This window comes from Takifugu rubripes, chromosome 20, assembly GCF_901000725.2.
Source record: "Takifugu rubripes chromosome 20, fTakRub1.2, whole genome shotgun sequence".
In the NCBI taxonomy this organism is placed as follows: domain Eukaryota; kingdom Metazoa; phylum Chordata; class Actinopteri; order Tetraodontiformes; family Tetraodontidae; genus Takifugu; species Takifugu rubripes.
The window spans coordinates 12,893,925-12,908,608 of NC_042304.1; the positions used below are offsets into that span (position 1 = coordinate 12,893,925).

Genomic DNA, 14,684 nt, shown 5'->3' on the forward strand with positions numbered 1-14,684 from the left:
CTGGAGGCCGACGCCAATCTACTGACCTTCCACACGGCTGCAGGGATTAACATACATTCATGCTTCACATGTCAGTTCTGGGAAGAAGAGGATGTATTATGCAGATTCTTTGGCTTTTAAATGTTAACTTTGGTGGACTCTAACCCCAAGTTTACTGTCACAAGCACAGGTACAGTCCGCCCTCAGGGCCCTCAGGGCAGATTAGCATCTATATGTTGGCTACTGACGTGCGTGAGGGTGAGCCGGACGACATTACACACATGCTTTCGTTTGAACTGGACTGCAGCGATGTGAGTTTGTACCCTTTTAGTCAACATGAAATGAGTCTGAATCTGTTTCGGTTTAACTCGTCGCTGCAGAAGTGCAAAAACACACACAGGGAAACGCACACTCGCACACAATGTAGGCATTCATACTCACATCCTTCCACAGATGCACACATGAAGCAGGAGAGCAGAGTCATGTGCACCAATTATGCTTATTCAATTAAACCAGCTGCAAACCCCCCCCAAAAAAAACAGCAGTGAAGAAAATAAATTCTGGGAGTTTTTATTTGAGTACAATTTCTTGTCTAAATATAAAAGTGGTGTGAGTGACGACCAACCAGATCATTTCAAACCTGATCATTATACAAACAACAGTGTTTAGGCAGATTACAGATTCCAGTTCTCCCTTTCTGACTTCCTTTATGTGGCTGGACCAATAAAATTCTCTCTCTGGCTCCAACTGAAGGAACAAAAAAGCAGCCCTGGACTGTGACCGCGGTCCAGAGCGGCCTGAATGAACTGAATTACAATTTCTCAGCATTTTATTACGCCGCATTTACCGAAGAAAAATATCTTAGCTCAGTTTGAGTGGATCAGCCGAATGGGTGTGAATTTATTCATGTGGAGACCAATTACACAACACACTAATTATTCACCAGCTGTGTCACAACCGTGTCTGAATGGGTAAATACACCAGCTGGGGTAAGGTTGGGACATCTTTCAGTGCTAAAGGATCAACAAGTTCAAACAGATGATTAAGATTAAACCGGAGACTCTTCATGTGATTCTGCACCAGTTCAACCTGCTTGAATATCTGAAGGCTCCCAGTGAGCCAGCCTTCCACACATCTCAGTACTGCTGATCCTTTGTGGATAAGATAAACAACATTTTCTTGCTGTATGCTGGCAAAGAAAACATGTTAAGGGCTGTTTATTATTCTCTGCTATGTCAATTTCCTCCAGAAAAGCCACTCAAATGGAAACAAAGTCCACAGCAGAACACATGACAGTAGCTCCAGAGACACTGAAAACATGTGAGGACACAGCTTAAGGAGCTCAATTCCTGTTGAAATCAGTGTGTAAATTAAAACAAGCAAAATTTCAGGAATTCTGAAATATAGCCTGTTTTTATATAGGTGAAAATGTTACAATTACAGTCAAAGTTAAGGGACGAGTCATTTTGGAAGTCGTGCTTGATTTATTTTTGTAAATCAAAGACTGTTGAGGGGCCAATGATGCGTGGATCTGTCCTCCCAATGAGGACAAATGTTAGATAACCAGACTGGGCCTCAAACTTGTGATATCTGGTCTATATCATTCTGGAGAGGCTCAAGACAACAACGTTCTTCAAGAGTCTTAAAAAAAACATTTGTGACATCAGAGGCACAATTCACCATATTCTCCCACAAGTGGCCCGATTTTATCCCTTATAGATTTACCAAAATGTAGGCTGTGGGACAAGATAATTGTCTCTTCTCACTGTGTCTGTGCAGGATTTTCACATCATTTGCTGCAGTGAACTGCAGGCCTGACTGAAGGATGTCACATTCCCACTGCATCAGTCGGGACTTGCTTATAATGGCAGAGTCTCTAGTTAGCAGCAGTTTTGCATCAATGACCCAATATGTAAACTATAATAAAAGACTGAGACAGCAGCCCTGTAAGGCGGCCAGACTCATCTCCACCAGCTAGGGCAGCTAAAGCAAACAGGAAGACAGGCTCGATACATTAGCCAGTGACACACCAACTTACCCCTACAGCCACCACGGTGTTTTTCCTTCACCGCTGCAGGAATGTCATGGGTTCCTCATAGATAGATCTCTCGGTAAAGAGCAAGCTGTCACATCGGATGAACGCTGGCTAAACAGGAAGTGCCGATGCCAGCCAGGAAACCATTGAAGCTAACTTTGGCTAACGCTAACCAGCTCGAAGTCCAAAACAGTTGGGGCACAATTTGAAACGGCGACCACAGTCTCCGACACCCCGCCCGGCTCCAGAGGAAAATGTGGAGGGAAATACTGAACGTTTCCCCCCTCACTGACATGCAACGCAATCGTTGGCAAAAGCTCTGGACATCTTATTGCGCTGCTTCGTTTTGTTGCTTGCTGGCTGTCAAAGAGTTGCGCCAAAGATCGTTTGATATGATAAAGATGGCTCACTCGGAATTTCGGGCATAATCTTCCGGTTTGAATGCGCATGCGCAGACATCTACGAATTCTCAGTATTTACTTGGGGGTATGTATTTATGTCAGTTATTAATATTGCACTGCGGTCGGTACATTACAATTAAGTGCAACGTAAAATATTCTTTAAAAAAGTAAGATGAAGTGACGCTTGACTATATACAAACAAATCAGAAGCACAAGTTTGAACAATAATCTCCAGTCATCACACAAAAAATATTCAAGCTGTTTAAATCTTTAATTTCAAAATTCAACACTGTGAAATATTACTGTTTCCATTTTCTCTGGTGTGATTTATTTCTGTTTGGAAAGATAAGTCTGTATAAATACTGTATAGTTAATACAATATTGGTTACTAGTTACTATCTAAGCCCACTTTAAAGTCACTGGATAAAATATACTAATAATAAAATGAAAAACTTAGAACTTAAGAAAATGACTGAAGCAGCACTAAAAAGAAATACAATGAAGGGGAAAAAATCTAAAATTATCACATCATGCAACTCATTTGGCTCGGTGAATCCTTCACTGTACACAAGCATGAAGATGATGATTTGATTTGTACACACCAAGCAGTGCTGGATATGTGCCAGAAGCACATTTCACTCAGATTGAAATATTAAAAACTCAAAAATAAATAACAGTTTTCATTTTTCAAATAACAATTCAGTGTGGATCAAGATATAGAGGTAAAATGGCACAGACTACTAAATCACACTGGTGGGGTCAGAGGTGCACCTCTCTACATCACTAACACAGTGGATTTGTGATTGTATTTACATTATTTATCTTTTTTTTGCATCAATGTCCAGAAACAAAAGTCTCTCGCGTCGCTGCCTTCGTTTGCACATCAGCAGGAAAAGGTGAAGGGTCACAGCTCCCGACCGTCTCAAATGTTCTTGAGCTGTTGAGGGGGCGACAACCGAAGATAAGGAGAGATAAAGAGCATCTGCACAGCTACGCCTCCATAGCTGCGGGATTTGAGAAAAAATTCCCTTTTCTCTCCGGATGCTTTGACAGGAAAATCGCAAAAACGACAACCCTCATTGAATAAAGACACATAACAGTCAAAATTTACAGTTTTTACTGGAGCATGAAGAGGCCAAAACTTTACAGCTGCACGTCAATCTACTGTGGAAGTGACCTCAGTCAACATGGAGTAGACAGAAATATGTCCAATCACAGTCTTTAAGCCTCATTTAAACCCTCGGCGGAGTAAACGTGACTGTGATTCCATAAGCTGAGCCGCCACGGCGCCATCAGATCGCTGATTACGTCTCAGGGCCGGCAGGTCAGCGAGCACGCTGTCGGCGAGGTCACACCTCAGTGCTGATGGCTCGGGTGTTGGTGTAGAAATCCGAAGGTCGTCCTCGCTTGGCGTCCCTCAGCAGGGTGCCGTGCACGGCGGGCAGCGGCATGGCCAGTGCCTGGTTCTCGTAGTGCGTGGGCATGTAGGTGACGCGCTCGCCGCCGTTGTGCATCTCTTCGGCGGCGCGGATGTAGAAGGGCGACTCGTGGGGGGAGCAGGTGGGGCAGTAGCCTCGCTGCTCCCCTGCGTGCTTGGAGCGCTCAGAGGATCGAGGCGGTTCCGGCGAAGACAAGGACAGCGGGGCGATGATGGACCCATCCAGGCCCGAGACGCTGCAGGCGTTGCAGGCGAAGTGTTGCTGAGAGATGGAGGCGCTGTCAGACCCATTCTTCTTACAGCAGTAATACTGCAAAAGGACAGAAGCTGCTGGTTCAAAACCTCCACGTCTGCTCAAATAACCTCCCGTAAACCATTGAGAGACATTCGTCAGGCAACAGCTTAAAATAAAGATTCAACAATACGAACCAGTTAAACTAAAACAGACTAAATCTGGACTGAAGTTAAATGAGACCAATTAAATTGCATGATTCAAAATGCCAGTTTAAAGATTCTAAATCAATCACAAGAGGGTCGTTTCTGCTACCAACACAGCCTCACGGAGATTTATGAGGAACCCTGACAGTGAAGGATCGGCGCCATTAGTTCAAAGAAAAAGCCCATAAAATCAAAGAGATAGCAGGATAAATAATGATCAAATCTATGATGCAGTAATACAAAAGCAGAGGACACACACACACACACACACACACACACCTACCCACCCACACACCTACACCCAAACACACCTACCCACCCACACACACACACACACACCTACCCACCCACACACCTACACCCACACACACCCACACACCCACTCACACCCACACCCACACACTCACACTCACACACACACACCCACCCACACACACACACCCACCCACCCACGAGACCTACCTGGAGTCTACAGTAACAGAGCACAGCTATGATACACAGGAGTATCACCGTGGCCAGTATTCCCCCAGTTATGACAACAGTTCCAGCTGTCATTCGACCAGCTCTCCATCAAACTCTGACGAACACAAACCCGACATTAAATTTCACCACAGCAGCACTGAATTATGCAGGATTGTGTTTCAACATGGTGAGCTGGTTTTGCCTCTTACGTTCAGCAAAGCTGCTTAACACCTGAAAGAGAAAGAAAAGGACACATGAAACCTGGATATGAGCGATAACCAGAAACATGCAAAACTCTTTAGTCCTTTTAGCTGCTGCGGTGGTTTCCAGGTGACGGTAAACTGTTCAGTGTTTATTTCGGTCGAAAAGGGAGATTTGAGGGTATGTTGGTGTGTTGGTAGGAAGGCAGACTTACATTAGAAACGTGTTTCAAAGTTCAAATATAGAAATTTGAGATCAGATTACAGGTGAAGAGTCACCTTCAGACATCTGCAAAGAGAAAAAAGGAGAGAAAGAAAATCAGATGACATACCTTACTGGGGTTTGGGGAGCGTATGAGCAACTCAGCCACTAGGTGGCACCAAAGAGGAGGACACATTTTCAATTTATTCAATTTTCTTTGGTGAAGTTCAGCTCCCCCTCACATGTCACAGTTAACACAAACACGTGTTCACCTTTAATATAAAAGGGCTTTAATTTCCTGTTGTGAAGCTCCTTCCTCACACACCCCCGTTCTGTGAAACGAGGATGAACTCGACTAATTGCGGCAGAAAACTCAAGAGGCTGAATAAAAGAAGAAAGGCTTTGCAAACGTGCTCCACGGGGGGTTCGTGCTGCTCCCGCAGCCTGGAGTCAGAAGCAAAACGCTGCTGACAAACCGGAACAGGATGCAGCTTTCCTCCGCTCGCGTCCGCGTGGGTCCGGCGGGTCGACTGCATCGATAGCAGTTTGGGCCTTTTGTCGCACAAGAGTGCAGTCAGATATCTGCACCGACACAGGCGCTGACGCGGCGCTGAGCTGGATCAGGCGCCACTGGGCCCAGATTATCTTCCACACTGCATAAACAACCTTGCAACGATGAGAATCTCTCACAGACTCATAAACATTGATTAAACCAAATGTCTGCCTGACATACGCCGCTGAACATTCTTAAAACAATCTCGATGTCTGCTGGAGTGCTTATGGCTGGGATTAAATATTTTTTAGGATAGAATCTAGAGCTAGAACGGCTCTTCTGAAAAGCAAGATTAGCTGATTATCCTAAATGGACGAGGAATCCATTAGAGATTCATTGTCACCATTCGTGCAGAGATTTAATGTGGGGAAAAGAACAAAAACTGCTCCCAACAGCGTCTGTGGGTTAGCGTCCGCAGCCCGAAGGAGGCAAGGAGGAGGATTTTAACATCTTTAACTTTCTGTTGCGTCATCTTGTGGGCCTCTCTGCCCATTTTGTGTCATTTCCTTCCTTTGATTTTGTCCTGCAGGTTGATTTGTTGGCAGGATGAAACAAAGCCTGCGTGCTGATGTGGGCCAAGCGGAGCGACGCCTCCATCCCTGCAGCCGCCTCCGACCTCCTCCACCGCCGGAGCCTCTGCCATCTGCCATCTGTCTGAAGGACGTTCACTCTTTTAGGAGATTGATTTCTTGGATCTTAAACTGCTTAGAACAGCAGTCGGCCGGCGTTGCTCTCTTCATCAAAGAAAAACTTTAAATGAAAAGTTCAAGACAGGACGTCACATCCAAGAGTTTGTTATTTAAGATGGCTGCTCTGTGTACGACATTCTTTATCTCTCTCCATGCCACTCTCATGTCCTAAAATCTTCCTGATCACCTTCGGTCCTTTGACTCACACCCAGAGCTACTCTTCCCGCACGGGCTGTAATTCCAGCACATTCTTCATTTTGGTGCGCTGCCATTTTTTCCGCTGAAACACAAACAACAAACAAACAAACAAGCCCCACATCCAAGCGGGATCACTGGTCACAGTTGGAATGTAATTTGTCAAATCCTGTTATCTGCCGTTCCAAAGGCAGATCCTCTCTGCTGCTCCCGTCTGCTTCCACGTGTTCGGCTCCACGTGTAACAAGCAAGGAGCAGGAATTTGGTTGAAAAGGCTGCTGGGAACATCACTGGCCCACAGAAACTGCTGCTCTGGCTGGGTGATAAATTCCCGTTGACCTTGGGTGACCTCCTCAGCTGACAGGAGCTACAGAGCTGTTAGCTCATTTAGCTCCATTACTCGATATGGATCCGATGCAGATGAGTTTTCCTCTCTGACGGATCCGGACGGCGCTCTGGGTTCATATACGCTGCGGGCAGATTAATGACTGGTGTTCCCTGGGCTGCGGCGCTGATCTGTTGCTTCCTGCCAGCTCCTGAATCAGCGTTTCACGTGCACTAAACTCAGCCTCGCTTCGCTTTTAAGCTCCTCTTTTATACAAAATAACTTGAGGGTCACATGACACCACTGACATTGGTCACGCATCACAGGAAACTGCAACATGATGCAAGTTCTAAAGATCATGTATCCTAAATCCCATCATTTTTGATGCCTAGAAAGATCCAATCTGCATGACCTTTGACCCATTCGACCTTTAATGATCTTACTGATCCGTGTCTGCACTCTGAAGCAGTTGATTTGTCATCTTTAAAACCAAATATGAGGCCGACTATTCCTACACAATGAAGAGGAGCAGTGTGAAACACGCGCCGTGATTTTGCCTTTGAATCAAACACAATGATCATCAGGGACACCATGATTGAGACTTCGGACCCTCAGAAGCTCCTCAAATTGATTTTAAATGCTGATTATGAATCGCTTCGCTGCGCCGCTCCTGCAGACACAGTGGGAGCAGGATGAATGAACGCAGAGACACAGAGTTTGAATTAATAATGAGCTACCAGTCGCCTCCAGAAGGTTCTGGGTTGGATTTCGGCATGTTCCACCAGGGCCTGTGTGGCTTTTCTCCTGTTTCCTCCCACAGGAATTTGTACATTGGGCTGATTGGAGGCTGTTCCTGCCCCTCTCCCAGTGACTGCTGGGATGGATGGATGGATGGATGGATGGATGGATGGATGGATGGATGGATGGATGGATGATGGGTGGATGGATGGATGGATGGATGGGTGGATGGATGGATGGATGGATGGATGGATGGATGGATGGATGATGGGTGAATTGATGGATGGGTGGGTGGATGGATGGATGGGTGGGTGGGTGGATGGATGGATGGATGGATGATGGATGGATGGATGGATGGATGATGGGTGAATTGATGGATGGGTGGGTGGATGGATGGATGGATGGATGGATGGATGGATGGATGGATGGATGGATGATGGATGGATGGATGATGGGTGGATGGATGGATGGATGGATGATGGGTGGATTGATGGATGGATGATGGATGGATGGATGGATGGATGGATGGATGGATGGGTGGGTGGGTGGATGGATGGATGATGGCTGGATGGATGGATGGATGATGGATGGATGGATGGATGGATGGATGGATGGATGGATGGGTGGGTGGATGATGGCTGGATGGATGGATGATGGATGGATGATGGATGGATGGATGGATGGCCTGCAGAGCTTTTATTGCAGCTGCTTGGCTTTAGCGTCCCCTGGCAGCAGCGGTGAGTGCACCCTTCGGGGGGGTAATTACTATAGCACCATTCTGCCAGTCAGCACAATGGCCTCGTAAAAGGAAATGAAATGGTCCCACTTCTATCTTTGAGAGAGTAATGTGCCACGAGGATCACATTAGCATACATCCACATGCACATTTTATCTGTGACAGGTGAGGCGAGGGAGCGAGGCGCCGCTGCAGCGGGGGTGGGGGGCTTGGGGGGGTCATGGTGCTTCCAGGCGATCGATTCTTCCGTCCTCAACAGTTGCTTTCAGCTCAGCCTCATTCCACCGTTTAACGATAACACGGCGCTGCCGATGCTGCCAAAGCAGTAAAAACAGGCTGCTGGTTCAAAAATGCATCTGCCATCCCAGAATATCTACACACTCAAATCAATCAAGCTGTTGGCTGCTGAAGCACAACACTAATCTGCCGGCCAACGACTGGCAAACACAACAACAACAAAAAAACTACTACGATGAGCGCTGCCATGTTTCCGATGCCTATAAACTGAATCGCGTTTAATCGCCTCATTTATAACGGAAGTAATATACAATAATATAAGCCTGTTGTGAAGTAAAGCTGCAGTTTATATCTGAGGGTGGAACCTTGGTTCTAACCTCTGAAGAATGAGGACAAATGCTTATCCAGCAGGTACTGTGAGATGATTTCATAATCTAAAGGAAAGTCGGACAGATGTGGTCAAAATATCAGGTGTAACAGATGTAACTAGTAAAAACTAGCTCAAGCAGTTTGTCCTTTTATCAGGTATATAATTAGGCTTTATATACATTTTTGGATTGTTCTTGGATTATGGGGGGGTAGGGACTGTGTGACCTCATTAAATTATATTGTGGTCTTCCTGCAGTGGGGCAGATTAGCAAAAAAACCTCCGAGGTTTCAAGAACTGAAACCAGGAAAATCATAAGACTGCTTTGAATTTACCTTTATCTCAAAAAGGGCGCTCTAATTTTGCTCCACGTCATAATAAATGGAAATGGTGTTACTGTTAATGTTTACTGAGCAGTCTTGAGTGAGTAGTGTGTGTGTGTGTGTGTGTGTGTGTTGATGAGTCACCACAGAACGCAGCCATATTAGCATTAAGTCTTTTCCCTTTTCCAGATTCCTTCAGCTCTGCCAACAGACCTTCTGCACCTCAAAACTGCGTTCACTCTCACCGTTTTATCAAAACTGTCACAATGGCTGAAAACAGAAAAAAAAACCTGCTGACCTTCATCATCCTGAAGGTGAAACAACTGGGATAATGACACAACATCTGGTTCCGTGGCGAGACGAAGAAAAACTGCAATGTGCGATCTGACCGCTAGATGGCGACCGGACTGATCTACAGTTGCTGAGAACGTCCTGATTTATTATTGTAGAATAAATAGAAAACATCAACGTGAACTGTATCAATTAAAAACAATCAAGTGGATGCTAAGATGGCACGACGGAGCTGGGACCTGTGTTTCCGGGGCTCTGATTGGCGCGGCGCTGTTTGGACAGAGCTCATCTCACCTCTTAGGTGTGACTACACACGCGCGCGCCCTGCGCTCCGCTCGCAGGCGCACGGCAAGAAATATCAATCCTGCAGCCTGAGACGGGCCTGGAGGGACGATCAATAATTCACACCGAGCACTCCTGAAACACTGAAACACTTTCTCAGGGCGGCCCCGCCCCCACTCCCACTCCCGTGCACAACACTCCTCCGTGCGTGTTGTCCCAGAAAATACATCCAGCCTCGTGTCCAAGAGTTTTACAACCAAAGGTGGGCCGAGCATTGCAGCCAAAGCTGAGACTAGGGCGACATTTTAGAACCATATTATCCAAAGTTATGGTTTATTAATGCATGTTATTGATTTTATAGTATATAGCAACTGCTATGATCGTCGTTTTAATCGGTTAAGAATAAGATGATGTAAATATTGTGCTGGGTCCCCCTCCATGTGGCTGCCCAATGCTTCCATGGTGGCCCTGAACAGACATGAACCCAGCTTTAGTATTTAAATGTCAGTGCTGCAAGCCATCAATCTATCAACAATCAATCCAACCCCGTCTTCTTCCACGAGATGAGAATGAAATAATGAAGCAGGTTCCGATATGAACTAAGCTGTGTTCAGTAGCGGCTCTCATCGATCCAAACGAGGTCAAATCTCCCCAAAATATTTCTCACTCATCAAACAAAGAAGAAAAACTTCCCTTCATATCGTCTGTGATCAGCTCTGGGGCTTCGCCATAAAAGATCTTGGGTGAACTGTATCAAAGGAGGTCAATCAAATATTTAGACCCGAGTGCTGGCGGGCCGAACCTTTCCTGCCGTTTATCAGCTGCTCGGTTCTCTCACCTCTGGCCCCTCCGGGACCTCTGGATAAAGCTCTTCCTGTTGTAGCAGCCATAGGAGGTGTGCGTGTCTGCCCGCGTGCGTGCGTGTTCTCAGCAGCTATTTAGTCTACTGCCTTTCCCAGCTTCCTCTGTGAGAAATGGGTCAGTGCCAGAACCTGCTGCTGGGAGCGAGAAATCGATTCGCAGCGACGCAAAAGCCGGAGCTGCGCCAGACGGACGGACAGACGGACCGGTGCCACGTCAACTTCCTGCTGCTTGGCCCGGCGTTCACCTTAATCAGTGGCGGATCTTAACCTCACACGCCATTTAGTCCCCAACCCGGCAAGCGTGCGCGTCTGTGCTGGGGAGGGACAGCAGAGATCCGCGTCCCCACCAGATGATGTCACATCGTGGAGCTGCTTGGAAAATGCAGAGGTGACGCACTTCCAACTGAACTGTGGCCGATGAGGTTAAGGCACCATCCTCCCAAGTACAAAATCCAGGAAGTGCCACAGATGACTTTGAGCCAAGTCACCCAAGTGGAACCAGAACCCCTTAATGCCAGGCTCATGGGGGGGGGAATACTGCAGAAACGGACATCAAGGAACTCCACGTGTGCGTGTAACCATAAATAAAACACTTTGACAGATCGATCGCACCTAAATATTGTGTCCAGGCAGGATCTGCCGAGCTGACGCTGTTTGCTGTAGCACTAAAGGGACAGTTCACCTCTAAATACAGGTGGATCCCAGAAACAAGCCCAAGAATCACGAGTCTAATACATCATATAGTTATTCCTCGCAGGGACCAGGCCTACAGAAGTGCTGACTAGACTGGTTCGACATACCTGGCCTGGTTAGGTGGACCGTCTGCTTCCCTCGGGGTAATCCAGGAGTTTGTGCATCCTTCCGTGGAGCCGTGTGGATGGGACCGAGGGGGAACTTCTCCAAAGACTCGCCGGAGAGGAGAGCGCACGACGCCGCCACGGAACCCGGACTGGCGGGGGAGGGGAAATGGTGTGAAAGGACCGAGACGCGACGCGGAGACGGGGAACGGAGGACGACCGAACAGGTAGAGAGGAGGAGGCGGCACTTTTTTACGCGCGCGTTACCCGAACAGACACGGCAACGTTCGCGCACAGATGCGGTAAGTTGGGGACCCAGGGGAGGCGCGCGAGCTATGGCATATACGTTCAAACGTAAACATCCCACAAGTTCCTGATGATGGGGAGAGAGCGGAGTCGGCTGCTGGGGCGGACGGGGAGGAGGCGGAGGGAGGAGAGGAGAGGAGAGGAGAGGAGAGGAGAGGAGAGGAGAGGAGAGGAGAGGAGCCGCCCCGCGTCAGGCTCCCTCCCCGGCAGAAGCCCCCGCTGTGGAGGAGGAATTAGACCCACTGACAAATGGCTGCAGGTTCCATCTCACTGGAGACGCATGAAAAAATAACACCAGAGTGGAACAGATGAAATAAACCCTGTACAGTATTTGGCATCTAAAATAATTCAGGATGTCCAAATATGGTCTCAATATTACCGCTGATTTCATCAGGATGTCCCCAATTAAGGGGGCTTGGTTGGGCTACAGTAGCCCCCCCCCCCCCCCCCCCCCCCCCCCCCAGACCACTGAGCTACTGTAATTGATTTGCCCTCAATCACTGCTGTTCTAATCGACTTACTGCAGCGACCCGGTCGGGGCAAAGATTGAGGGAGCGGAGGCCAGGCTGAGCTGATCAGGGGTCTGCTGCCCCTCAAAAAAGGATGAGGAGTCGGTGGCGAGGAGTCGGTGCACGGCTCTACGTTCAACTGTAAATGGGCACGTGTGTACTTCCCATCCTACAAAAAGAATATTTCCGGAAATAGGATGGAGAAGGCTCACTTCTGCCCTGCGGACTAACGTTGCATCAGTGTTGGCTCAGCGGATTTAGCCTTTAGCCTTTAGCCTTTAGCCGCCCTGAACAAGGACACGAGTAGAAACAAAACAACAGAAAACTCCTCTGCCTGTCCTGTCCAAACACTCACAGGCATCAATATTAACGGGAGCGAGCACGGTTCCCTGTTCCACTCTGTTTGGTGCTGCAGCTCTGATCGGCAGAGCGAGGATGGATCAAAGGTTTGGGGTTCTTTTTACCTCCCGCTATATTTTTGCAACCTAAAAAGAAAGCAAAGCTTCGTGGGTAACAAGGTGGCCTCAGTGTTGATTCGACTCCATCCAAACCCTGCCGTGTGCAACATTAGATCCCTTTAAATCGCTGGGTCAGTCGGCAGTGACCTTCTGTCCCTGCACCAGGATCAAACTGCTCGTCTGCTGGCTGTGGCTTTTTTTGAGCATCAGACGAGAAAGTCTTTGTCCGAGGTCACAGGATCGTATAGATGTTGAAACTACCGCCGCTCCAGCGACAGGAAGTAAGAGAAGGGTTGCTAATGAGAACAAACCGCTGCAATTTCCCCCATTTAATTGAAAGAGGTGAGGAAATGGGCTGAACTAGCAGCAGAAGAATCAGAATTAATGGTGACGAAGGTTTGAATCTTCTATGGAAGCTTCAATTAACAAGCAACCAAGAATCAACACATTTTCGCATAACGGTGCCTTTTAAGAGTGTGTATGGACTGAGCGGCGTCTCTATGGCAACCCAGGGAGTAAGAGGTCAGTGTGTGTCAACAGCTAATGCTATTTCCTGCGCCGAGGCAGCTCTGAGCTGATGCTTATCAGGACCGACCCATCCCTGGTATGTTAGTTTGCCAACCGTTGTCTCTGATCCACCAACGCAACACGAGCCGAATCGGCTTCATTTCAAACATAGGTCTTTCCTTTTGACTCGTTTTAAGACCTTAATGCACAGAGTTTCACAAAAAAGGGGCTAAAAAGAGCTGAGCAGGGGAGGAGGTGTGAGGAGGCAGGAACAGCGGAGAGGAGCACGAATTAGAGGCGGTGATGGCTCATGACTAAGCGTGATGCTGCTGACGGAAGGTGAGGCCACTCACCAGGTGACCCACGTCCCGTCTGCTCGTTTCTTTAAAGACAGACTGCACGGCTTCCAAAATAACATGCCGTTAGAATCATTAATGGGGGCAGAACCTGCTGATGGTTGGCTATGGAGAGCAGGATTTGAGCCCCAAGGCAGGAAGGGCAGAGTAAAAAACATACATCCCACACGCAGTTACAACGATGATGCTAGAGCTAACACGTAGCTAAGCTAAAACAGTAGCGCAGCCCCCAAAACCTGCCCTTGATTTCCTTTATGTGGCTCTTCTTTACAGCCTAAAGGTCGTTACAATCCTGCCAAGTGGACATTTATAGACGCCACAGCTGCAGACTGTTTTTTCCATGTGATAAATGGCCAAACTGGAGGGCTTCCGAGTCCCACTGCTGACACATAAATCTCAACACTGCTGCTTTATGATGCCGTCTATATGGATGGGTTTAAGTCCATAAGCCCACGCTTGGAGCACGCGTTGTATACTGGAGCCCAGTCTTTTGTTGCACAAAGCCCTGCTAATGCACAGAGGACAAACGCTCCTTAATCCATCAGTGTCTTTGAATTTCTTCTCATTTTCTTGCCCGTTTAATCGAGCTCGTCTACGGGGACAAACAACCAGCTGCGGTCATATATCGTCTCCGTTGTCATCGAGCGTGGCGGTTTGACACGTGGCACCGCTGGACCAAAAACAATTGTGTGAAGGAGCTGGCGGATCTGCATATGGACTGTTTGTGCGTGCCATAAACATTGAGTAATGGAACTGTCAGTGGGCGTCACTGCGCATTAACCGAGCCCGGAGCTCAGCTGCAGCTGGATTTCTCAGCCCAACGTTTCCCGTCACATCTGCTCTGCTGTGGGGAAAATCCTGACAATCGATGACCGATTAGATCGTGTTTAATCACCCACATAAACAGGGACCAGGCTAAAATAAATACATTAAGCACATTCAACAGCGAGCAAGTGATCAGACGGAATAGTAAGAGGACGGATATTGTGCAGCTCCA

General features: G+C 47.6%; 2 protein-coding genes across 7 annotated transcripts in view; both read right to left on the reverse strand.

Annotated features, from left to right (window-relative positions):
- rabgap1l (RAB GTPase activating protein 1-like) overlaps window positions 1-2,418 on the reverse strand; it is a 57,826-nt gene extending 55,408 nt beyond the window's left edge. For all 3 annotated transcript variants that reach the window (XR_003886188.1, XM_029827684.1, XM_029827683.1), the window contains exon 1: window positions 2,018-2,418. The gene's annotated coding sequence lies outside the window, so the exon portion shown is untranslated. The remainder of the gene's footprint in view (window positions 1-2,017) is intronic.
- A 244-nt stretch (window positions 2,419-2,662) lies between these two features.
- Window positions 2,663-12,016, reverse strand: fam163ab (family with sequence similarity 163 member Ab). Of its 4 annotated transcripts, none has more exons than XM_029827691.1 (5): window positions 11,555-12,015; window positions 5,169-5,242; window positions 4,963-4,984; window positions 4,754-4,868; window positions 2,663-4,163 (listed from the first exon to the last, which is right to left on the reverse strand). In XM_029827691.1, the coding sequence occupies exons 4-5, from the start codon at window positions 4,844-4,846 to the stop codon at window positions 3,765-3,767; spliced, it is 492 nt and encodes a 163-aa protein (XP_029683551.1). In that variant the 5' UTR covers window positions 4,847-4,868; window positions 4,963-4,984; window positions 5,169-5,242; window positions 11,555-12,015; the 3' UTR covers window positions 2,663-3,764. The 4 variants fall into 4 exon arrangements, with proteins under 4 accessions (XP_029683551.1, XP_029683552.1, XP_029683554.1 ...); XM_029827692.1 differs by lacking the exon at window positions 11,555-12,015 and adding an exon at window positions 10,730-11,520; XM_029827694.1 differs by having other exon boundaries at window positions 4,963-5,242; window positions 11,555-12,016.
- Between the last annotated feature and the right edge of the window lie 2,668 nt (window positions 12,017-14,684).